The 24746-nt window shown below is 43.0% G+C and overlaps 2 protein-coding genes across 2 annotated transcripts in view; both read right to left on the bottom strand.

The window, feature by feature from the left end:
* Positions 1-11313, bottom strand: part of Adhfe1 (alcohol dehydrogenase iron containing 1) — a 38370-nt gene extending 27057 nt beyond the window's left edge. The window contains exons 1-7 of the mRNA XM_069990826.1: positions 11240-11313; positions 7391-7428; positions 5603-5649; positions 4199-4252; positions 3129-3283; positions 2522-2718; positions 725-802 (exon numbers count right to left, since the gene is read on the bottom strand). Coding sequence (XP_069846927.1) covers positions 725-802; positions 2522-2718; positions 3129-3283; positions 4199-4252; positions 5603-5649; positions 7391-7428; positions 11240-11295 — 625 coding nt within the window. The 5' untranslated portion in view covers positions 11296-11313. The remainder of the gene's footprint in view (positions 1-724; positions 803-2521; positions 2719-3128; positions 3284-4198; positions 4253-5602; positions 5650-7390; positions 7429-11239) is intronic.
* Positions 11314-12906: 1593 nt separating this feature from the next.
* Rrs1 (ribosome biogenesis regulator 1 homolog) lies at positions 12907-15102 on the bottom strand. Its single transcript, XM_069990825.1, has one exon. It carries the CDS (start codon positions 15034-15036, stop codon positions 13942-13944), a length of 1095 nt encoding a protein of 364 aa, XP_069846926.1. The 5' UTR covers positions 15037-15102; the 3' UTR covers positions 12907-13941.
* Between the last annotated feature and the right edge of the window lie 9644 nt (positions 15103-24746).

Below are 24746 nucleotides of genomic sequence, written 5' to 3'. Positions count from 1 at the left end.
AAAACTTATTAAACTAGACTTTTCAAACAGGTACATTTTTATTACATTAAAAATCACAGTTCAAGATAGTTGATGTAAGATATAATGAACGTAGACATGTTGGTCTACATCTGGACTCCTAACACCTGGACAGGAGCATGGTGAGTTCAGAGCCTGGGCTACATAGCAAGACATTGTCTCAAAACAATAGGAACAGAAAGAAAAACAAAATAAGATTTTGGAGAGAAGGAATATGTATTTATCATTGATATAGTCACTAATGTGAGTAGAGTGGCCAATTAAGAGTCATGGTGTTTCAGAATTTTTTTTTTTTTCAGAAGACGTTCACTGTGTACTTGGGGAAAAGAAAGAAAAGGTTTGTATACATATATTTCTTTCCTTAACTTCACAAGTCCTTGATTTCTAAATGACAGCATTAAAAAAAAAAAAAAGGCAGAGGGGCTAAGGTGTGGTGGCCGCCTGTCATCCCCGCTATTCTAGAGACCTAAATAGAAGGATCATGTTTGGAGATGGGCCTTGGGCAAAAACATGGAGATCCATCTAAAAAAATCCTAAAATGGAAAGGGCCTTGGGGTGTGGGTCAAGAGGTAGAGTGCCTGTTAGCAAATGTAGGGAACTCAGTCCAACTGGTAAACAACTACATCCTCTCCTCCCCATACACACACAAAGAAAAGGAATGAAAAGAAACAGAGAATTACAAGTTAATCATGAGCAAAGTTCTTACCCGTTTTTACTTTCAAGTGTTCATAGTCAAAAATGGCCACCCCCGTCGTTTCACTCCCAGTTCCTGAGGTAGTTGGGACTTGAACGAAATAATATTACTTTTAGGAAAGCATTTAAACAATCGTCACGGAGCTCTTCAGCCTTAGATGTTAAGAAGTTAGAGAAAGAAGCTTTGCTGATCTTTCTGCTTGGCTGATCATCTGTATAACATGCATGTAAAGTATAACATGCATGCTTGTATTTGTATTTATTTGTATGAGATATGTGTTTTCATTAGCATTTCGGATGTTCTGTGTTTGTATTAATATACAAGGTCTGTGGTTATATTAATTAGCATACATGACGTGTGTATCTACATCATCATGCATATAGTTAACATGTGTGCTGATGTCTGCATCAACACACAAGCATGTTTAATGTGTGCCATGTCATTATTAACACACATGTGGATTCAATGTGCAGTCTCTATATCTTGGTTAACATACATGTACAATATCCATGTCTGTGTTAACCTGTGTAGGTGGTTAGCATACATGTGTGCTTAATGTGCATGCTCTCTGTTCTGCACAAACCTACATGAATCAGTATGAATGAAGTGCGTCTGTGTGTTGAATATGTATTCTCTGTGTTGGTGCTGATACACACACATGCTATAGTGTGCATGTGTGTGTTCACATGCCCGGGTGTTGATCACCTGTGTATCTGTGATCCCTGTGTCTGTATTAGCAGCAGTGAACTGTAGGAGCCTCAGGCTCCCCCAGCACCCCAGCTCCTGCAGCTGTAGCTGAGCCAGGTATTCAGACGCTGGCTGTTCTCACCCTCTGGTAGGAACACTCATATTTGCTGTCCTAAAAGACATCTTTATTCCTTCTTGGCAGCCAGCACAGGAATGCTCTGGCCTGGCTGGACCCTGTGGTTTTGTAGTTCTGTCCAATTTCTAAAGTTTACTAATCACCCCTCTCTGTGATGAGGACACAGTTCCTCTAGAGGGCTGTATTCTCCAGCCCCCAATTATGCTGCTTCCTGCTGCTTCCTCATTTACCTCAAAGCAGTTCACCTGCCACCAGCTCCAGGGGACTGTTCACAATGGGGAAGGAAAGGGGGAACGTGAGGAAAAAACTTCACTGAAGCTATTCCCCCACTACCAGTTCATGCATTTTAGCTATAAAACTTTGAAGAGGAATAGTCCCACAGTCATCCAAATGAGCACAGAAGAAAGACTGGAAAACCTCAAAGTCCCCTGTGGAACACACACACTATTTTGATATAGATTTGTGTATGCCTTGGACAGCTAAGGAGCAGATGTCATCCAGACTGGTGTGGCCTTGTGGGTCACATGTCCCAGGAAAGAGACAAAGCCTGAGATCAGCTATAGAGCCATTATGTTGGGGAAAGGGTTGAGTCATTGAAAAAATGACAATGAGTATTCTCTTAACTCCACAGTGGCGGGCGAAAATGGGACAAAGCAGATGGGTTTAGAGGACAAGTCTGCCCACAGAGGGATGGACCAAATGTCACTGGGGGTCTCCCCTCTTCTCCACAGGGGGACAAAATAACCTCATTCTGCACACTCCCTCTCACTGACCCAAATTGCCTCTATCTGTGCAATAATGAAGATCAGAATTTTAAAATAAAACTGCTGTCTGTTTGGGTCTCCAGATAAAGTGCACAGTCGAAGCAAACAAATCAGAAAGTTTAGAAAAACAGACTTAATAATGGAGAGCTGGCATCTTTCCTACTGTCTTTTTTTTTTTTTTTTTTTTACTAGTTGCAAAATGAAACAAAAGCAGTGTCTTACCTGCTATGAGAGGCCTCAGAGACACTGTCACAGGCTTTCCCTTCCCAATAGGGGCATTGACATAATCAAGGAACTCAGAGTGAGGGCTGGATGCATACAGATTAGCAGCTTTACAGGTGTCCATAGTAGAGCCACCACCCACAGCAACATAGGCATCAAAGGCTCCCTTTTTGGCAAACTCTATTGCATCCATGAAACTTGGAGGATGGAAAACAAAGAACCATTATGTAATATACATTATCTATCTATCCATCTGTCTGTCTATCTATCTATCTATCTATCTATCTATCTATCTATCTATCTATCTATCTATCTATCTATCTATCTATCTATCTACCTATCCAATCTATCTACCACTTGAGTCATGCCTCCACTTCTGACTTTTTGGTGGATAGTTGGAGGTAAGTGTTTCAGGGACTTTCTTGCCTGAGCTGGCTTCAAACTTTGATCCTCAGATCCCACTGCTTCTTGAGTTTCCATATAGGCATGAGCCACAGGCTCCCTGCTTTATGTCATACTTTTCAGAAACAGTTGTGAAGCCATTAAATATAACCTAGGTCAAGTGTGCAACGACAATGAGCTGTGCTAGCTTACACTGCCAAGTTACCTTGTATCTGTTGGTTCTACTCGCACGGCATCATAAACCTGAAAGTTGATGCCATTCTTCACTAGGGAATCCATAACCGTTCGGACAGGAGGGAGCTGGGAGAGGTTCTTGTCTGTCATCAAGCAAACATTTTTGGCCCCCATGTTCTGTAGATCCTACAATAACAAATAATTTGTAAGTTGGGTTTAACTGAAATAAAACGGTGATACTCTTCAGATAATCTTAACATTACAGATACTTAAACATAAAAGGCTGCTAGTCCATTGCCAATGGCTCACACCTGTAATCCTAGCTACTCAGGTGATCTGAGGATCATGGCTGGAAGCTAGCCCAAGTTTGCGAGACTCTTATCTCCAATTAAACACAAAATACCAGAAGTAGAACTGTGGCTCAAGGGTAGTGCACCAACTTTTAATGAAAAAATTAAGGGACAGCACCTAGACCCTGAGCTCAAGCCCCAGTACTGGCACTAAATGGGTTGCTCATGTATGTATTTTTACCTACTTAGGAGGCTGAGATTGGGAAGATCTTGGTTTCATGCCAGCCTGAGGAAGGAGGGGGAGTTCATGAAATTACCCCCATCTGAACAGAAAAATCTGGGCATGGTTGTGTGAGCCTATCATCCCACCTGTGGTGGGAAGCATAAACAGGAGTTCTTGCCTATTTATAATATATATAAATTTATATATAAATTACATATTTATAATATATATTAGCAGGAAGCCCTGAATTTAAACACCAGTACTACAAAAAGAAGAAAGAATGGACAAAAGAAAGAAAAAGAAAGAAAGAAAAGGCTTGATTTTGTCCATTAGTAATTTTTTGGGGGGGTTAAATTGTTATTATAAAGGTGGGTGATATACAGAGGGGTTATCGTTACGTAAGTCAGGTAAAGAGTACATTTCTTTGTAGACAATGTCACCCCTTCCCACACTCTGTTTTCCCCTCACACCCCTACCACAAGTTTTCAACATAGTGTCCAGTGAGTAGCACTGCTGTGTGTGTTAGTAATTGCTTTATAAGGTGTGTAACATTTACAGTAGAAGATTGCAGACATCTCAAATACTTGCCATGCCCACTTCCTTTGTCACTCCTGCTCCATATCTAATATTTGAAACAGCCATCTAAAAAAGAAAGAAAAACATCAAAAATATCTATGGTATATTAGACAGTTGGCCAGTTCATTTCTAAAAAAACAACCAACCCAAACTGAAATGGTTCCTCATTGTCCAAATACTATATTATACACTCCCATGTCACTTAACATCTGGCCTCACACTGCTGTAAAGAACTTTGGTCTCAGTCACATTGGAATTTTGTATTTGTCCTTTCCTAAATAGAGTATAAACTCTTAATTGTTCCTCTCACTTCAAAAGCCTGCTTTCCTCTACCTCCACATCTAAATTTACTCTCAATTTTCTTATTTTCATTTATATATATATTTTTTGCCCTTTCCTCCACCCAAACACCCTTGCATGCATGTAAGATAGCATAAGAGACTAAGAGAAAGATGGCATTTACAGGTGAGCGAAGAGATCTCATGCTGACAGATATTGGGTCATTTTCGGATGGAAGATAGGTTTTGTTTGATCTATGTTAAGTTAAATTGTTTTCAAATATGCCAATACTCTTTAAAAACTAAGATTTAAAATATCTAATATGATTGCTATTTTTCAATCTCTCTGGAACAATCTAGCAGCACTGGGGCTATATCCCTCAGTGGCTGAGAGGAGGCCATAACCTTCAATGACATTTTGATTTATGGCTCCTGGACTTATGAGGGGGCAGGGATTTAAGCAAATAATTATAATTAATTATGTAATTGCAGTGTGATAAAAATATACCAGAATTAATTGTTCCTTTACTCTTGCTTCAACAGATTAATTTGATCACTTTTGGGATTTCTTATAACAGAAGATTCAGCATATATCATATATAATTTGGAGAGTGTATAGTACTGGAAGTTTGCCCTATATTAATTAATTACCCTATAATAATATTTTATCTAGTTATTTATAATCAGTCAAGATAAATAAAAGCCTACAGAATAAGTTTCTCTCTCAATTTTTTCTTATTAATGTTAAAAAACAGACCTGTTCTAGGCAATAATCTAACATTGGTTTCTTGAGGACAAAGGTAGTTTTATTAAGATTGAAATTTCTCTTATCTCTCTGGGCTTTAAAAAGTTACTACTACTAAAATTAGATCAAACCATAACAACACTGTGGGAATTTTTTCCTGAAATTATTAACTGTATTCCCTCCAAATATGAAGAAGATGGAAGATATGTTAGATATTGTGTTCTCAGAAAATTTATATTCCATTATCCTTACAAATAGGACCTAATCAAATAGAGATCATGGAACATTGGCTAATAACAGATTTCAAATGAAATACACACCGATTAGCATTATACTATATTTGTATTTTTTTAAGATCACTCATAAAAGAAAGAGTGGATTGGTGAAATCTACCTCAAAGGCATAGTCTGTTGTTTTCCCTGAAGGTGAAAGTCCAGGAACTAGAAATAGAGAAATGAGCATTAGCATAGGACTTAAAATAAACATAAATATTGTTTATGAATAGTAAAAACCAGTAATAAACATAAGTGCTTTGCCTTGCCTTGTCTTGCCTTCCTTCTTGCTTGGCAGCCCTGGGGTTTGAAGGCAAGGGCCTGAGCTTGCTAGGCAAGGGTCAATCATCTGAGTGATGCCTCAGCCCTTTTTGCTTTATTTTTCAGATAAGGTCTTACTTTTTTTTTTTTTTTTCCTGGCTAGCCTTGGACCACTCTCCTTCTACCTTTGTCTTCCCAAGTATCTGGAATTGCAAGTATTCACCACACCACTCTTTGTCTTATAAATTCCTTAAAGCTGCCTAAAAAATATTTTTCAGGGGATTGGGAAGGTGGCTCAGTGGTAGAGTGCTTGCCTTGCATGCATGAGGCCCTGGGTTTGATTCCTCAGCACCACATAAGCAAAAAAGAAAAAGCCAGAAGTGGCACTGTGGCTCAAGTGGTTGAGTGCTAGCCTTGAGCTGAAGAGCTGAGGAACAGCGCCCAGGCCCAGAGTTCAGGCCCCATGACCCGATACCGCCCCCCTCCCAAAAAAAATTTTCAGGCTTCATGATCGCACATCAAATTGAAGCCAACATTTGCACTTAAAGATAAAATATAAAAGTGATTTGATGTTGATTTTGTGAAAATAAGGTGATTGAAAATATTTCCTCCATTGAAATTAAGAAATACTTTTGAAAATGTAGTGTAAAATTCCTATAGATTCACATTATTGTTTGAGAACAACTATTAGTAATTAAGTAAAGTCCTGCTTTGATCATTTAAGGTAACTTTTTCATATAAATGACTTAGCATAGTAAGATAGTTATATTTTTATGTTGGGTGCTGGTGGCTCACACTTGTAATCCTGGCTACTCAGGAAGCCGAGAATCATGATGCAAAGCCATCTTGGGCAGAAAAATCTGTGAGACTATTTTTTCCAATGAACTGCCAAAATCCAGAGGTCAAGGTTTGGCTCAAGTGGTAGAGCACCAGCCTTGAGCAGGGAAAAGATAAGCAAGACTACAAAGCCTTGCCCTCCACATACTTCCTCCCTTCCTCCCCCCCCCCCAAAAAAAGCACAAATGATAGTTACATTTCACTCGCTTATAAACCAAATCTAGTTTTCTTTGTGAAATTTCAACCTGAATTATTGTTTGTGTGTTTATGTGTGATGCTAGGACATGAATCAGGGCCTCATGTTTGCAGGGCAGGAGCTTTAATACTAAGCCATGTGTCCAACCCTTTTCTTGATGAAATGTAATAAAAAAAATACCTTAAAATAAACTGTTTCTCTGTAAAGTATCAGGTTTTAGTACAGTGAAAACAATTTTCTGTGTAGTTGGAACAAGGAAGGCCTACTAGTGAATTTTATCTTTGTTAATTGTATTCCCTCCAAATATAAAATTACTGCTTCTTTTGTCTCAGGCACAGTGGTTAGTGACCAGCGAGGCCCCATGGCAGCCTTGTTTCTTTGTTCTCTTAGTTACCCTCTCTCCTCTTCTCCATAGGTTTCCCTGGGGTCCTCTGCTTAGGATCCTCTATTGTTAGGCCCCCCTCCTTCCTGTCCCTCTCCTCTATTTAGATCTAATCTTTTCTTCCAAGAAGGAAAATCATTTTCTTTCTTTTCTTCCAAGACTGGCCCACGCGTATTATACTTGCTGATTACAGAAACAAAAATTGTGGTGATATAAAAAACCAAATGTATTACCTTGGGAGTAAGTATGAGAATGAGTTGGACACTGGCATCTAGGGAAAAGAAAACAGGACAACACAATGTGAAACTGGAACACAAAAAATGAGAAGCCTTGCAATATTGTGCAACAAATTAGTATCAATCAAGATGGGGGGTGTTGTTTCATTACCATAGCCTCGATAAATTAAAAGTAATAAATTCATTTGGAACTAAATGCGCGTGCACACACACATAAAGCTTTAAAGTAACTCTCACATTGTGTTCTAGCCCTAAGAGACTATGAACTGGTAGCTTTTGGCAAATACCATGCACTGAAAAGAACCCAGAAATCACAGTGGATTAAAAAAAAAAAAAAATCACTTGGCCAGGCACCTAGCTACTTAGGATTCTGACATGGTTCAAAGCCAGCCTGGGTAGGAAAGTCCGTGAGACTCTAATCTTCTCCAATAGACCATCAGAAAAACTGGAACTGGTGCTGTGGCTCAACTGGTAGAGCACTCGCCTTGAGCCAAAGAGCTGAGGGACAGCGCCCAGGTCCAGAGTTCAAGCACCACACCAGTGCCAATGGCTCATGACTATAATCCTAGATTCTTAAGAGACTGAGATCTGAGGATCCCAATTTAAATCCAGCCCAGGCAGGAAAATCCATGAGACTGTTATCTCCAATTAACCAGCAAAAAGCTGGAAATAGAGGCATGGCTCAAGTGATAGAGCACAAGCCTTGAGTGAAAAAGCTAAGGGACAGCAGCATCCATGCCTTGAATTCAAACCTCAGCATTGGAGAGAGAGAGAGAGAGAGAAAGAAAGAAGAAAGAAAGAAAGAAAGAAAGAAAGAAAGAAAGAAAGAAAGAAAGAAAGAAAGGAAGAAAGAAAGGAAGGAAGGAAGGAAGGAAGGAAGGAAGGAAGGAAGGAAGGAAGGAAGGAAGGAGAAAGAAGGAAAGAAAGAAAGAAAGAGAGAGGGGGGAAGGAGGGAGGGAGGGGGGAGGGAGGAAGGGAGGGAGGAGAGAGGGGGAGAGAGAAACAGAGAGTTGACTTAGGGTCTTTCCAAAGCTTTAAGATCATTTTCCCCTCCACAAACACGTTTATTGAGTCGTGTGGAGTGAAGGCCTGCAGGGGTGGGGGGAGCTGAGATAAGCACTCTGGGAATGCATTTAGATTCCCTGTTTCTTGAGGCCCCAGCTCTTAAAGGTTAGGGACTTCAATCACATTGACCTGTGATTAACTGTCATCTTCCACCATTCTGGGGACTTTCTATGTAATTTCCCTGCCTCTTGAAGGTGTTTAGTTTTTCTTTAACCAGGCCTCTCTGGACCCACAGGCCTCTCTGGACCCACAGGCCTCTCTGGCCGCAGCCCCAGGCTAAATGCACTCCCTTTGTTCTGAGATGTCACCAGATCACTGCCCCAGGAGTAAAAGTCACAATCTTTTCCAAAGACCTGCACCCATTCTCACTTCTCAGTTGGCTTCCTCACAGACTGTCCATGTCTTCCTTTCTGGAAACATCCTTCCTTCTCTGTCCTGGCTGTCTTAATTATTGAATAGTCCAGTCCCTCCTCTCCTGGCTTTTCCTTCTCTGCTCAACGTTTCTTTTTATGGCACAGAGGAACCTTGTGTGGTTTCAGTAGCTATTCAAGTGAGTACATAACTTCATTTTCCTCTCACCCCGCCAAAATTCAAATTTGTAATTAAATTATCCAAGGGAAATGGTGGAGGAAGAAAAAGTGGATTTCAATAGTCCTCTAGATCTTCAAACTTCCTGAGACTTGTGAAGTCAAGACAATAATGAGTCAAGGCTGCCACCTAGTGGCTGGACCCACAAGAGGCAAAGGCTTGTTCCCTCTCAGGTGAGCTAGCCATACTTTCCTAACAAAATATCAAAACTTGAACTTTCTGATAGCACATGTCTTCCTCCTACCCCTTTGCCAGCATCTCTCTCAAGCTCTGGGACTTCTTGAGGATCCTGTCTTGTCCCCTCTTGCCTTCAGAGGACCACCATGGGTATTGTATTTCCTAGTAGTGCTCTATTCTCACTCCATCCTTCTCTATGAGACTTAAAGAGTGTCATGTTTGAAATGCTCAGGCTTGTTCACCCTGATCCCCCTCCCTCTTGTTCTGTATTTGCTGGCTCCATTTCCTTACCACCAGTACATTCCTTAGCCCTGGAATCAGGCCACTGTGCCTCAAGCCCAGCTGTCTTGTGGGACCCTCACTTCTTAGACATTCCAGCACCTGGCTCTCAGAGTGTAGCAATGAACACTGAGCCACCTTCCCTTAGATTTTAGCCACCTTTTTCTTGAGTGGGTAAAACAGGGTAAGACTCTCTGCTTATCTTAGTTGCCTCTCATTATTCATTGTTCTGCTCTTTTCGCTTTCTCTCTTCCCTTCCTTTTGAACTCCCTTCCTATCTTCCTCCCTCCCTTGCTCCTTCCTTCTTTCCTTTCCTTCTTTTTCTCTTTCTTTTCTTTATCTTTCTTTCTCTTTTTTCCTCCCTCCCTCACTTCCTTCCTTCCTTTTCTAGTACAGGTGGCTTGAACTCAGGATCTTGGCAATCTCAGAAGCTTCGTGCTGTCCTTTAGCTTTTTTTGCTCAAGGGTAGTGCACCAGTACTTGAGATGTATCTCCACTTCTGGCTTTTTAGTGGTGAATTGGAGGTAAGAATCATGGATTTTGTCTGCACTAGCTGGCTCTTTGAACTTTGATCCTCAGACCTCAGCCTTCTGAGAAGCTAGGGTTACTGGTGTGAGCCCCTGGGGCCTTGCCTTCATTGTTCTTTCTCTGCCTCCTTCTCCACTCTGCCCATTCCTTCACTATTAGATTCTGTCCTCAGCTGCCCCAGCCCTGCTGACCCTTCCTTTGTCCTTACTCTTTACTCTACCATGCGCCAAGGCTGCAGATATTTCTTTTGAACTCACTTTTCTTTGGGTCCTTGCTCCTCTGGCTCTGCTGCCTCCTCATCTAGATTTCTACTAACTTCCTAAGCGGCTTCTCCTGGCCGCACCATTGTCACCTTCATTCTGGTGTGATCAGGGCATATTTTGAATGTCTCTTCTTTGCCTGTATTTGCTTCCATGGCAAATAAAGTTCAACAGGTCAACAGGTCCTGCTATTCTCATCTTGCTTCATCTCTGGGTTTTAGCTTTGGGGGGAAAAATTCTTTTCCTTCAGTAATCCTTTTTCTTCCCTCCTGGTTGCAGAAACTTATTTTTATTTCCTTGTTTGGAATGTACTTCCCTTCCCTTTCCTACTAGGTAACTTTTCTTCTTCATTTCTCTATGATCCACAACCTTCCCCTCCCCTCCCCCTATCATCCAAACTGCTGTCAAGTCTTGCCACAGGCCTCTGTTCTCTCCATCCTGTTCCCAGTGTGGACTGACATAATTCTACTCATACTACACTCCCTTCCTGTGCAACAATTCAAAAAATGTTTGTCTTAACTTCTTGTGGATTCTTCCTTTCTGGTCTATCTGCGGTGATCTGCAGGAATCTGTAGCAGGCTGATTTTATATCTCTTCCCTCATCTGATCAGCTAGACTGACTCCTAAGCCTTTCATTGATGTATACTGAGAAACAAAAAAGTAGTTTCCAGCATAACTATCTGCCCAATAAACGTGTGACTTGGATACATATGTCCGGGCTGTTGTGCCCAGTTCTGTACTGCCACCAGGCCTTGTCTTCTCCAATGGTCAGTTTCCTTCATGGGAGATTGAGAAGAGTAAAACTTGTCCCATTACGAGGCATATGATAAGGCCATGTCCTTAGCAAACACTGCAGTACCTGCTTTCTTATCGAAGGCTGCGCAGCCCGGTGGAGTATAAACCGGGCATCTGCATCTTGGGTCCCCACCCGCCCACTGCCCGCACTCACGCTGTGCTCTGCAGAAGCCTCAGCAAGTGTGTCACCCGAGCCCGAGCGGCGGCCATGGCTGCACCGACAGAGAACTCCTGGCCTTCGGCAAGCCACACCCCCGCTGCTGTCCAATCCTGGCCACTGCCCTCCTCCTACCCCTTGCCTAACGCCTGCCTACCCGCTTGGCAAGGTCATTTGGCCCAACTTGGGCAGAAGTGGCTCAGGACTTTCTCAGTGAGAACTGGACCACAGCTGCGTCAGCTGCTGAGTCTCACCTCTGATACAGGAAAGGCTCTAGAGGCTCAAGTGTCACTTTATCTCACCGTTTTAATTTTTTAAAAGTTGGGGACTTGGGGGGGCTGGGAAGGTGGTTCAGTGGCAGAGCCCTTGCCTCGCATGCATGAGGCCTGGGTTCCATTGCTTAACACCGTACAACAAAAAAGCCGTAATTGGCACTGTGGTTCCAGTGGTAGAACACTACTAGCCTTGAGCTGAAGAGCTGAGGGACAGGGCCCAGAGTTCAGGCCCATGACCGACAACACACACACACACACACACACACACACACACGACCGACAACACACACACACACACACGACCGACAACACACACACACACACACACACACGACCGACAACACACACACACACACACGACCGACAACACACACACACACACACACACACACACACACACACACACGACCAACAACACACACACACAGTTGGGGAAAGGCCCAGAGTTCAGGCCCACGACTGACAACACACACACACACACACAGACACACACACAGACACAGTTGGGGAAAGGCCCAGAGTTCAGGCCCACGACCGACAACACACACACACACACACACACACACACACACACACACACACACACACACACACACACACACACACACACACACAGTTGGGGAAAGGTAGAGGGTCCGAGGAGTTCTTTTTCCACTCAATGCTTTCCCTTCTGAAAACATTCTGAGCAAAACTGGCAAGTTATTGCATTAGTATGGATACTTTTCTAAGGCAATCAAGAACCTTGTAAAAAGTCTGAAAAAAAATCTAAGGGTGTAACTCACTAAAACAAAGACTAAAAACAAAACATAAGTTAAAAATTCAGGGCTGGGAAGGTGGCTCAGTGGTAGAGTGCTTGCCTTGCATGCATGAGGCCCTGGGTTCGATTCCTTAGCACCACATAAGCAGAAAAAGCTGAAGTGGCACTGTAGCTCAAGTGGTAGTCTAACCTCGAGCTGAAGAGCTCAGGGACAGCGCCCACGTCCAGAGTTCAAGCCCTACAACTGACCAAAAAAAAAAAAAGCTAAAAATTAAGACCTTTGTAAACAGCTTTGTTTTTGATGGTTGTTCTAGATGACACCATAGTTTCATAGTAGTTAGAACTGGGACTTTACTGTACTTTGAAAAGGTGTCTGGAACAATACCTTTACTGCCAGGCCCCAGTAACAAAGTTTGTTAATGATGGGAAAGTCAGTTATAACCTAATTTGATAATTAGTAATCTATTATTATGAAATACGAATTAAGCTTTTCCTTCATAGCAACCTTAAAAGCAATCTTATACCAAAATACCTTGAGATAGTGGGTGACAAAATGAACTCCCAGTTTCCTAACATGAATCACAGCACAAGGAACAAGAAGAAGAAAAAAAAGACACACCAGACTCTGGATCTCCTGTGCATCATTCTCAGGAGTTATCTATTTGTACAGAGATAAATTCAAGATCCAAACAGGAGACTGATGGAGGGGAAAACCCATTTCACTTAATTAAAACAGTACAAGTGGGGCTGGGAAGGTGGCTCAGGAGTAGAGCGCTTGCCTTGCATGCATGAGGCCCTGGGTTCAATTCCTCAGCACCACATAAGCAAAAAGAAAAAAGCTGGAAGTGGCGCCGTTGCTCAAGTGGTAGAGCACTAGCCTTGAGCTGAAGAGCTGAGGGACAGTGCCCAGGCCCAGAGTTCAGGCCCCACAATCTGACCTCCCCTCTCCCCCCCCCAAAAAGTACAAGTTAGCTGATGTCTCAGCTAATAAAGACTGTGGATTTCTTCTCCCCCAAAGCAGACTCTACTTGAAAAACTTGAGGTTACAAACACAGCCAATCACCATTATTTGTAGTGTAGTTCCAAGTTATTATTTACAGGAATGTGTTCAATGCTGGAAAGCATGAAGTCTTTTCTTACGCCATTTGCACTGTTTTTAGTATGTTTATTAAATAAAAAAGAACGGTTTACTTTTTTTTAAGTAAAAGTGACCTCGATGAAACCATTATAAATTTAACTGCTTTGGTTTTAGAAAATATACAAAAATACCCTATACTGGGAATCTGGACCACAGGCTTCAAGAACCATTTCTACCAAGTCGAAAAGTTACAAGCAACGCGAGTACAGGCACTCTTTCATTAAAAGTTTACTGTTAAAAATAACTGTGAAATCTCTCAAATAGGACCAAGTCTCACCCCGTACAGAAAGTTACAATGAAGAAAAGTAAAGATGGCTATTAAAGAATTCCCAGCAATTTGCCCTCCATTCATATGTGCTCAAATACATCCAGCCAAAGTCAACCAAAGTGTTAATGGTGGATGAACAGTACAGTCCCATATTAACATTCTCTGGAGGAGGGGGTCACCCTCCTCCAACTCCCCTAGTACAGTACTTAAGTATGTATGCGGTCCTCTCCTGGCCTTCCAGACCAGTCAGGGGGGAGAGGATCACTTCCTCCCCTTCCCTCCTTGCTGCGGCCCTCCTTTCCTCTTGCCACCCACGCCAGGTTGCCTGGAATGCATCTTGCCGCCCAAGCCTCCTTTCCTCTTGGGGGGGCCGCTACCGCCGCCCTTCCTCTTGCCCCCGGGCCCCTGCCGGCCCCCTTTCCTTTTGCCCTTCTGGCTCATTTTCCTCCTCTTGGCGGCCTCCTCCTGGTCCTCCTCCCTCATCTGCTTATTGGTGGCCCTGGTCACGTCCAACTGGGGCTTCTTGCTATTCATAACTCGAAGCAGCTCCAACTGGCTCTTTTTCTCGGCTGCAAAGTCTCCGAAAAGGGGTTGAAACTTCCTCTTCTTGCCGGCGCCCCGGGGTGCCTTCTCCTTGGGCAGGCGCTCCTGGAAGCGCCCCAGGGAGGCGGTGGACACCTTGGCCACGTGCATGGCGCGGCCCAGCTCCTCCTTACTCTGGTGGCCGGTGGGGCGCAGGCCGGCGGCGCTGGGCAGCTGCTGCTTGTGCGCGCGGGCCAGGTTGCGCAGGCGGTTCAGCTCGTTCTTGGCCACGCGCTCCTTCTTGGCTTCCATCCGCTTGGCGAACTGGTCCTCCAGGGGGTCGGCGCCGCCGGGCACCTCGATGAGCCACTCTTTGGTGTCGTCCCGGGCGCGCTGGTAGCCCCAGCGGCGGCGCCACTGGCCGCTCGCGTCGTCCCACACCAGGTTGGTCTTCTTCCTGGGGCGGATGCCCTTGAGGCGCGCGAACTGCTGCCAGCGCGTGAGCGGCCGCGGCCGCGGCAGCGGCTTCTCCCGGGGCAGGCGGGTGGTGGGCTCGGGCAGCTGCGCCACCAGCGCCTCGTCCACGCGCGCGCTGGGCAGCTGCCACAGCCGGTTGATGAGCAGCTGCGCGTTGTCCCGCGCCAGAGCCCGCAGCGCGGCCTCCGGCGCGGGCCCGGCCGACCGCAGCGCCGTCGGGGGGTTCCGGTCCACCGCCAGCAGGTTCCCCAAGTCGAACTCCAGCTCCAGCTCCTTGTGCACCGTGATGCGCCGCAGCGTCTCCGCCTCGGCCTGCGCCGCCTCGGCCAGCAGCGCTTCCACGCCGTGACCCTCCATGGCGGCCCCGCACCAACCCCTCACTCACTCGGGGCCGCGGCTCAAGTGGAGCGGCACAGCACCACCTCGTGCGGACGCTCAACCCGGAAGAGGAGACGAAGGTTCACTTCCGGGGCAGCCGGGACCGCCTCCCCAGCCGGGTGGCGGAGGGAAGTGGCCGGCAGAGGGCGGCATTGGAGAGCTCATGGGTTTCGCGTTGGAACCTTCGGGCCGGAGCGCGGTGGTGGGCGGACCCGGTGTGACGGGCGAGCTGCGGGCCGGGTGTGGAAGCGGTGAGTGCGGGGGGCACGGCCGCACCGCCCTCCGCGTGCTCGGCGCGCACCGCGCGCGCACCGGGCGCTAGTGAGTTCCCGACCAGCTTGGGGTCGTACCCCGTCCCGGCAGGAACCAGCCAGCCACCGCGCAGGCGCAGTGACACGGTCTGGACGCCGGTCCTGATCTGTGCCACGGGTTAACCCTCGGCCATTTCATTCGTTTAGGCGTTTACAAGACCCTGTGAGGAATAGTACTCGCCTCTCGGGCCTCTGGTAAAGATGGTGCGCCCCCCGTACTGGCTCACGTCTGAGGTTCCAGCTACCAGGAAGGTAGTAGGTTGGAGGTTTAGAATCTAAGACCCACGCGGAGGAAACACGAGTCTTAACCTAAAAATAAGAAGGCAAAAGGCCTGGGCATGTAGCTCAAGTGGCTTAAGTGCCTTCCTAGCAAGGGTGAGGACTGAGTGCAAACTTCATTACCAGAGAACAAAACACAAAACAAAAACAGCCCCCCCCAAAAAAACAAAAACAAAAACAAAAACACTCTCAAAGGTTAATATACTTTTTTTTTTTTCTGGTCCTAGGGCTTGAACTCAAGGCCTGGGCACTGTCCCCTCAGCCTCTTTGTGCTCAAGGCTAATGCTCTACCACTTGAGCCACAGCTTCACTTCTGGCTTATTGGAGATAATTGGAGATAAGTCTCTCTCGCCCAGGCTGTCTTCAAACCGTGATCCTCTATGTCAGCCTCCGGAGTAGCACGGATTATAGGTGTGAGTCACCAGTGCCCAGCTCCTCTTATTGTTTTTAGTTGTGTTAATTTCCATTGGTGAAAAAGGGTTATGAAATGAATTGATTTATGTGAGGCTCTACAACTAGGGTATGTGGAAGCAGTAGATCTTAAATTCTTGAATTAAGAATATATACATATTCTCAGTGGGCTGGGAAGGTGGCTCAGTGGTAGAGTGCTTGCCTTGCATGCATGAGGCCCTGGGTTCGATTCCTCAGCACCACATAAGCAGCAGAAAAAAAAAGCCAGAAGTGGCGCTGTGGCTCAAGTGGTAGAGCACTAGCCTTGAGCTGAAGAGCTGAGGGACAGCACCCAGGCCCAGAGTTCAGGCCCCATAACCGACCCCCCCCCACAAAAAATACTCTTGAAGAATATATACATATTCTCATACCAGATGCTAGTGGCTCACACCTGTGAGCTATTCAGGAGGCTGAAATCTGAGGATAGATATTCAAATCTAGCTTAGGCAGAAAATTCCAAGAGATTTCATCTCCAATGAACCAGTAAAAAATTTGGATCAGAGGTATGGGTCAAGTATTTGAAGGCCAGCAAACAAGCCTGATACCCTTAGTTCAAACCCAAAGTGTTGAGAATTACCTATTTCTTTTTTTTTTGGGGGGGGGGGGGTCTGGTTGTGGGGCCTGAACTCTGCGCCTGGGCGCTGTCCCTCAGCTCTTCAGCTCAAGGCTAGTGCTCTACCACTTGAGCCACAGCGCCACTTCTGGCTTTTTTCTTTTTTTTGCTTATGTGGTGCTGAGGAATTGAACCCAGGGCCTCAGGCATGCAAGGCAAGCACTCTACCACTGAGCCACCTTCCCAGTCCGAGAATTACCTATTTCTTTATTCATTTGTTTATTCATTTATTCCTTTCCCTGAGCCTTTGCTTTAGTATTCAGCATCAAGTCTTTAATATCAGTAATTCTATGAGGCCAAGTCTAGGACAAGGTTCAACGTTCAAGTTCAAAGTTTTAAGCCTTTAGCTTAAAACTTTTGGGATTTGCTGAAATCCCAACTGAGTGATTGACTCATTCACTCAGTAAACATTTAATTGAATGACTTTTTTTTATAAGCCAGACACTCTAAATAGAGGTAATTGAGACTTTGTACAACACTGGGAAAGTAAGATAGCTAGGTAAAGAGAAATAGTGATCTTTCTTTCTTTCTTTCTTTCTTTCTTTCTTTCTTTCTTTCTTTCTTTCTTTCTTTCTTTCTTTCTTTTTCTCTCTTCTTTCTTTTCCTTTCTTTCTTTCTTTCTTTCTTTCTTTCTTTCTTTCTTTCTTTCTTTCTTTCTTTCTTTTTCTCTCTTCTTTCTTTTCCTTTCTTTCTTTCTTTCTTTCTTTCTTTCTTTCTTTCTTTCTTTCTTTCTTTCTTTCTTTCTTTCTTTCTTTCTTTCTTTCTTCTTTCCTTCCTTCCTTCCTTTCTTTCTTTCTTCCTTTCTTTCTTCCTTTCTTCCTTTCTTCATGTCAGGGCCTTGCATTTGCTTAGAAGTCCTCCGTACTGCTCTTCATTCTTACTACATGGAACTGAACCTCTAATAGGAAGAACAATGATGTAGGATTTAGTTCTTCTGTTAATCTTCTGAAGTAGAGAGGAAAAAGAGTAGTTTTTTCTTCTTTCTTTTTTTTTTTGGGTCTGGTTGTGGGGCCTGAACTCTGGGCCTGGGCGCTGTCCCTCAGCTCTTCAGCTCAAGGCTAGCATTCTACCACTTGAGCCACAGCGCCACTTCCGGCTTTTTTCTTATGTGGTGCTGAGGAATCGAACCCAGGGCCTCATGCATGCAAGGCAAGCACTCTACCACTGAGCCACCTTCCCAGCCTCTTTCTCTTCTTTCTTACTGGATGACTTGGTCCGGATTATACAGGTACTTTTTTTTTTCCCTCTGGTACTGGGGATTGCTCTTAGGAGTTTTTCTTTTTCTTTTTTTCCTTTTCCTTTTCTTTCTTTCTTTCTTTTTTTTTTTTATATCAGTTGTGGGGCATGAACTCAGGGCCTGGGCACTGTCCTGGAGCCTCTTTGTGCTCAGGGCTAGTGCTGTACCACTTGAGCCATGTACCACTTCTGGTTTTTGAGTGGTTGATAAGAGATAAGAGTCTCAGAGGACTTTTTCTAGCTTGGAACAGCAATCATTAGATCTCAGCCTCCTGATTAGCTAGGATGGTGTGAAACATCAACGTCTGAAGAACTTCTTTTGCGGAGTGCTTTATCACTTGAACCACACTCCTGATCCTTTTATATTTAGTTTGTTCTTCAGGTAGAATCTCTTGGTAACTTTGTAGGGCAGGCCTGGGCCTTAGTCCTTCTGTCTGTACTTCTGGAGTAGTTGAGGTTACTGGGGTGTATCACTAAGCTTTGCCTATTTTGCTGACTTTTGTCCAAGCTGGCCTCAAATTCAGATCTTCTTGTCTCCACTTCAGGGGTTTATTACCATATCCTATCCTAAGGTCAGTTCTTAATTCAACTATGGTTGTTTTATGGCCAGTGTTTTTTTAAAATAAAAAATGCATTTTAATTTACTTGAAGACTGATTTTTATTTCCTCATAGTTCTGGACACATAACACCATTGAATATATGAATAAACTACTAAATTAAAATGGTATTGGTGTTGGCCATGTCGGATTCAAAGTGAACAAAGACTGATATTTGGGACTTAAAAGAATTTTATTGAGGTGAGTGGTTAAGTCATGGTCTCTAGCTTATATTATATAATCCTTGTTTTAGACAAGTCTATATACAGTGTTAAGACAAAAGAATCTTAGCTGGGCTCTGCTAGCTCACATCTGTAATCTTAGCTGCTCAAGGGTTGGAGATCTGTAAGTGAAGATTTGAAGCCAGTCCTGGCACAAAAATCCTCTGGACTCTGTTACCAATTAACCAGAAAAATGCTGGACTGGAGGTGTGGCTTAAGAGATAGAGCATCAGCCAGGAGTGAAAAAGCCATGTTAGAGCATGAAGCACTGTCCTTTTTTTTTTTTTTTTTTGCCAGTCCTGAGGCTTGAATTCAGGGCCTGGGCTCTGTTCCTGAGCTTCTTTTGTTCAAGACTAGCACTCTACTACTTGAGCCACAGTGCTATTTCTGGCTTTTTCTGTTTATGTGGTACTGAGGAATTGAACCCAGGGGTTCATGCATGCTAGGCAAGCACTCTACCACTAAGCCACATTCCCAGCTCAAAGCCTTGTTCTTTATCAGAGTTATTTTTACTTGACAGTGTTTTCTTTCCAGATGGTGATTGAGAAGCTAATTAAAAAATGGTACCAGCTCATCCATACAAAAGAGCACAAGGCCCTGAGTCCCTGAATTCAAGCCCCCAGTACTGGTGTACACCACATATGTACAAAAAGATAAGGAAAGCCTACTAGGTACTTTAGTTCTGTAAATTCAGAGAGACTCTTAAGTGTGCTCATTAGACCTCATTTCTTTCTCACTGTACTTGTTCCCTGTGGCCTGTGATACACTGGCATGGTGTTTATTCAGCTACTATGCTGCATATGATTTTTAGAGGCACATCTTTATTCCTTTACCGAGCTCTAGTCTGAACTCTCCAACTACTTGCTGGGCTTTTTCTTCAAAATCTAAACATGTCTAACACTACATAACACATAATCTTTCCTCAAGTTTGCATTTTCTTCTATCACCAACCCACCATTTTTTCCTCCCGCAAATGTTGATAGATTCCCTTTGATGCCTGAGGAATTGTGCCATTGAAAATGCAATGATTTGTGAAAACAGTCTCAGTTGATGTTAGAAGTCATTCTTGATTCTTTTCTTCTTATCTCCAGAAGTCATATTAGGTTTGTCTTTGTATTGTTTTCTTTCTATATCTGTTGCAGTGACCTTACCAATACTGGTTCTTCAGACCCTCTTTCTGTCACTAATTTTTGGTGAGGGTCTGAGGAGTTCCCATTTTCAAACAGGGACTTTCCACTCAGGTTTTACCTTATGCAGGTCCTTGACTTTGAATTCAGAAAAAAACTTCCAGACAAATTATAAAGTTACCTTTGTGAAAGTTACTGAGAAAGCAAGCCCAGAAGCAAAAGCACACTCTCTTATGTCTATGTAGTACTGGGGCTTAACTCAGGGCTTAACTCAGGGCCTTGTGCTTGGTAGGCAGGTGCTGTACAATGTGAACTATACTTCCGGGCCCTAAGGATACTCTTAGAATGTGGGTACCCAAGTGAGATACGCTGGACTGGCTTGATATTGGGTATTTATGGTGGCAAGGTAGGGTTTTAAAGGTGAAAAGGATGCTCCTTTCAAGATAGATGTCTTTCTGGAAAATACTTTTTTTTTTTAATCTTTTGAAAACACATTTGTGATCAAAAGAGTCATTTTAACAAGCATTTTATTCCAAGGTTTGGTGTCTTTTTTTTTTTTTAGGTTTTTCTACTTTATTCATTTATTTGACAGCACTGCTTTGTGAACTAATGTTTATGTTTAGTTCTGCTGCTTTTATGGCACAAGATATCCTTTCAAAATGGTACCAGTTTTCCTTTAAGGACTATTTTTAGCAGGTTAACAACTTTTAAAGGTTAACAACTTACAGGGCAAATGCTTTAGCTATACCTTTTCTATTTCATACTTGCCAGTTACAGTATTTACAAAAGGCTAACAATGTCAACGTAAAAATGACCTTTCACTCTTCCTCATCCATATCTTAGTCAACGGCTAAATCAAGGGTCTCTCTCTTCTAGGTTGTCATTAAGTACTCTCTGTCACAGAACTTTTAGGGGTAGTGGAATATACCCAAATTAAGAATTACTTCATTTTACACTTGTCTTATACACCCTTAAAATCAGGCACCCATGTAAATACCTACATCCCTAAACTGAATCTCATGCTCTTCTCCAATGGGATCAAAAACAAGGGGAAGGAAAAAGCCTTTGACTAAGGTTTGGTGTCTTTTAAAAAATATATTCTTGCTTAGTGCCCAGGGCATAGTAATCATTTGGGCAAATAGTCAACATCAGAGGGAGAAGATCTGTTCCTTTACTAAGGCATACCAGCTTTTAAGGAAAGAACAGTGCTTAACTTATTTCAAGGAATATTGGATGGAGCCTTGTCACCTACCTGTGCTATGGATGGTTCTCATGGAACCAGGGAAGCTGCTAGAAAAGTCAGAAGAGGGTTACCCAACAGGAGCTGTAGCCTTCTGATGACAGTCTATAGAGAGCCCAGGGCACACTTGCCCTGATCTTGCTCTCTTCATAACTTCTACTCTTTTGTCATAGCTTTTTGGTAGTCAAACCATCTGTAAGCTAGGGTCAGCAAGGCGAGTTGAGATGAGGCAGAAAAAAATAGGGAAAGTGAGGCTTGGAAACAGCAACCAGGTATTCAAAGGTAAGTATTCTTAAACATTTTATTTTATTTTTTTTGTGCTGGTCCTGGGGCTTGAACTCAGGGGTTGGGCGCTGTCCACAAGTTTCTTTTGCTCAAGGATAATACTCTATCACTTGAACCACAGCTCACTTAAGGATTTTTTTTTTTGTAAGTAGCTTATTGGAGATAAAAGAGTCTCACAGAATTTCCTTCCCCGGCTGATTTGGAACCACAGTCCTCAGATCTCAGCCTTCTGAGTAGGTAGGATTATAGGTATGAGTCACTGACACCCAGCTTAGTAATTTTATTGAAAAGCACACTGGAGGCAGGTGCTAGTGGCTCATGCCTGTAATCCTAGCTACTTAGGAGGCTATAATCTGAGGATTGAAGTTTGAAGCCAAGCCTGGGCAGGAAGGTCTATGAGACTTTTATCTTCAGTAAACTACTCAGGAAAAGCCTAAGTGGCACTGTGGCTCAAGTGGTAGAACAATAGGCTTGAGCATAAAAGCTCAGGGATAGAATTTAGGCCTGAGTTCAAGCCCTAGTACTGGCACATACACACAAAGCACACAAATACTGCTTGCTTTCCTTTAATATTTACAACCCCTCACTGAGTGAAGTTTTTCTCCTTCTGACCCTCTCTATAAAATCCTTAATTGGGACTTACTACCTTTGGATGCATTTGTTCAGTTGACCTGTGTTGATTTGATTAAGAGGTGAGATGTTTATAGTTCTCCTAGATCTTCTTCCTCTCCATTCTTTGTTTAAGGGACACTCAAGGAGAAAAAATATAAATTTAGTAAACCTGATTTTGATAGCTCTGGGCCCAAGTGATAATGGCAAAACAGTCTAGACCTGTGTGGAGAGAAGATAGTTAAAGATATGAAAGTAATACTTTTCATCTTCACTCAATCTTTTTTTTTGAGCGTGTCATTTTTTGATTCCACCCTAGCTTGGATGTACTTTGTGTTTCTTAGTTACCTCTTTGTGAGACTGCAATGATTCAGCTATTTTTAAAGTCCCACAGAGAACATTATTTTATCTTTTTTGTTGTTATTGTTGTGGGGCTTCAACTCAGAGCCCGGGCACTGTCCCTAGCTCAAGGGGAGGGCTCTACCACTTTGAGCTACAGCACCATTGCCAATTTTCTGGTGGTTAATTGGAGATAAGAGTCTCTCAGATTTTCCTGTTCAGGCTGGCTTTAAAGTAGGATCCTCAGATCTCAGTCTCCTGACCAGATAAGATTATAAGTGTGAGCCACCAGTGTGTGGCTATTTTTAAAAAGTGTTCTTGTCTAGAAAATTCAGTGTGCTGGTAATTGGATAAAATAGCAGAAAGAGCCCTTATAATACATTATTTCCACATGATTCATTTTTACTGATTTATAATTTTATTTTGGAAACACTTCAAAGCTTTAATTTTGAAAAGTTCTTAAAATTTGTGTTCAAGTGCTTCAGTTTTAGTCAGAACCTGTATGAAAAATTCCATTATTTTATTTAACCAAGAAACAGTATAGCAATATTTTTTACTTTTAATTTTTAAGTTAAATTATTATTTTTTTTGTAGGTCATGGGGTTTGAACTCTGGGCCTGGGCGCTGTCTCTTAGCTCTTCAGCACAAGGCTAGTCCTCTACCTCTTGAACCACAGCATCACTTCTGGTTTTCTGGTGGTTAATTGGAGATACAAGTCTCATGGACTTTCCTGCTGGGGCTGACTTTGAACCGGGATCCTCAGATCTCAGCCTCCTGAATAGCTAGGATTACAGGTGCGAGCCACCGGTGTCCAGATTTTTGTATCACTGGTCTAGAAGCAAAGTAAGCACTTTACCACTGAGCCACCTTCCCAGCCCCCAGAATGTCTGTCAAACATTGTGTATCTTAACATATAAAAATTATATTAATCCTTTGAACTGATTTGTTTACTTTTTGTAAAAGATGATTCTTGCTTTCTAAAAATTGGGCAATGAAGTTTTCTGCATGTGGCATAATTTTGTCACTGCTTATAACTTGGTAAGAACCAGTGGCTGATGTTTTTTATTCATAGAACATTATTACTAAGATAAACCCTGGTGGCTCATGCCTGTAATTCTAGCTTCTCAGGAGGCTGAGATCTGAGGTTGAGGTTGAGGTTCAAAGCAGACAGGAGATTCTTTTCTCTAATTATCAGTAAAAATCTGGGAGTAGAGGTATAGTTCAAATGGAAGAGAACTAGTCTTGAGCAAAAAAGCTAAAGGACAGTACCCAGGTCCTGAGTTTAAGCCCCAGTGCCAGTGTGCTCACTCACACACCCATGTGTGTGCCCTCCCCTGACATGTACACACACAAAAAATTACCATGTTGCAAGGAAATGAGATTGTTGTTTTAGTCTCAATTTTACTTCTAGAAGGAGGTCAAGATGTGGGTGAAAGATATATGTAAAGAAAATCGGAAATTACAAAATTTTAAGAGTATTTTTACTTCAAGTATCCAGTAGCATAGAAAATTAGGTCTACTCATTAAACTATTATTTGAATTTCATTTTAACTTATGAAAGTAAAATATCAATGCGCAAGAAGTTCTTCTGTGTTGTTTTTAATAAAATATGAACTTTACTTGTAAACTTTATTAGACTAGTCTTAATTAAGACAATGCAATTGAGTCCTAGACAACCTTACCTCAAGGAAAGCAACTTTGTTGGTACCCAGGCATTAATTTGTCCGTGTAATCATAGACCATATGTAAACACAAACAAATCACTTCCTTGTGAAGTAGCTGCCCATCAATATTTCTTCTGAATTGCCCATAGGAGCAATTCTAAGAATATTCGGGGGAGTTATGGCTATGGCTGATAAACATTAATTCTTGGTCCTTGCTGACCACAGATTGTTTCTAGAGATTAACCCTTTTCTTTTAGAACACACCTATGAGGAGTGAAAACAATGGATAGGAATACTAAAACTGTAACCACAGACGTGAAAAAAAACTCTGTGGCCTACACATCATTTTTCTAGGTATTTTTACTTGCAGTAAAGGAAAGCATTTCTTAAGTGGCAATTAGGTGTTACTGTGTCCTTGTGGGCAAGGTGCTGCAGCCTCATCTGCTTCCTGAGCCTCTTGGTGATGCAGGGGATCTCATAGCTTACAGCATGTGTACTTTCCCCCAATATTTGAATAGGACTTATTATTTGTGTGCATAATAACCCTTGCATTTCCCAGTATTTATTTTCTTGGTCTCATTATTTGGGATAGAAGAAATTTCCAGCTGAAGAATAGGACTTATAGGCCCTGGGTTCCCTTTCCTCAAAAGCTGGAGGGAGGGGGAGCTCATAATTTAGGTCTCAGGTTTATTCACCTGGAAAGTGAGGGCTTTTTTTG

The sequence above is a fragment of the Dipodomys merriami genome, unplaced genomic scaffold (assembly GCF_024711535.1).
Source record: "Dipodomys merriami isolate MVZ:Mamm:240054 unplaced genomic scaffold, mDipMer1.0.p SCAF_4, whole genome shotgun sequence".
In the NCBI taxonomy this organism is placed as follows: Eukaryota; Metazoa; Chordata; class Mammalia; order Rodentia; family Heteromyidae; genus Dipodomys; species Dipodomys merriami.
This window is presented reverse-complemented; position numbering and strand designations above follow the sequence as displayed.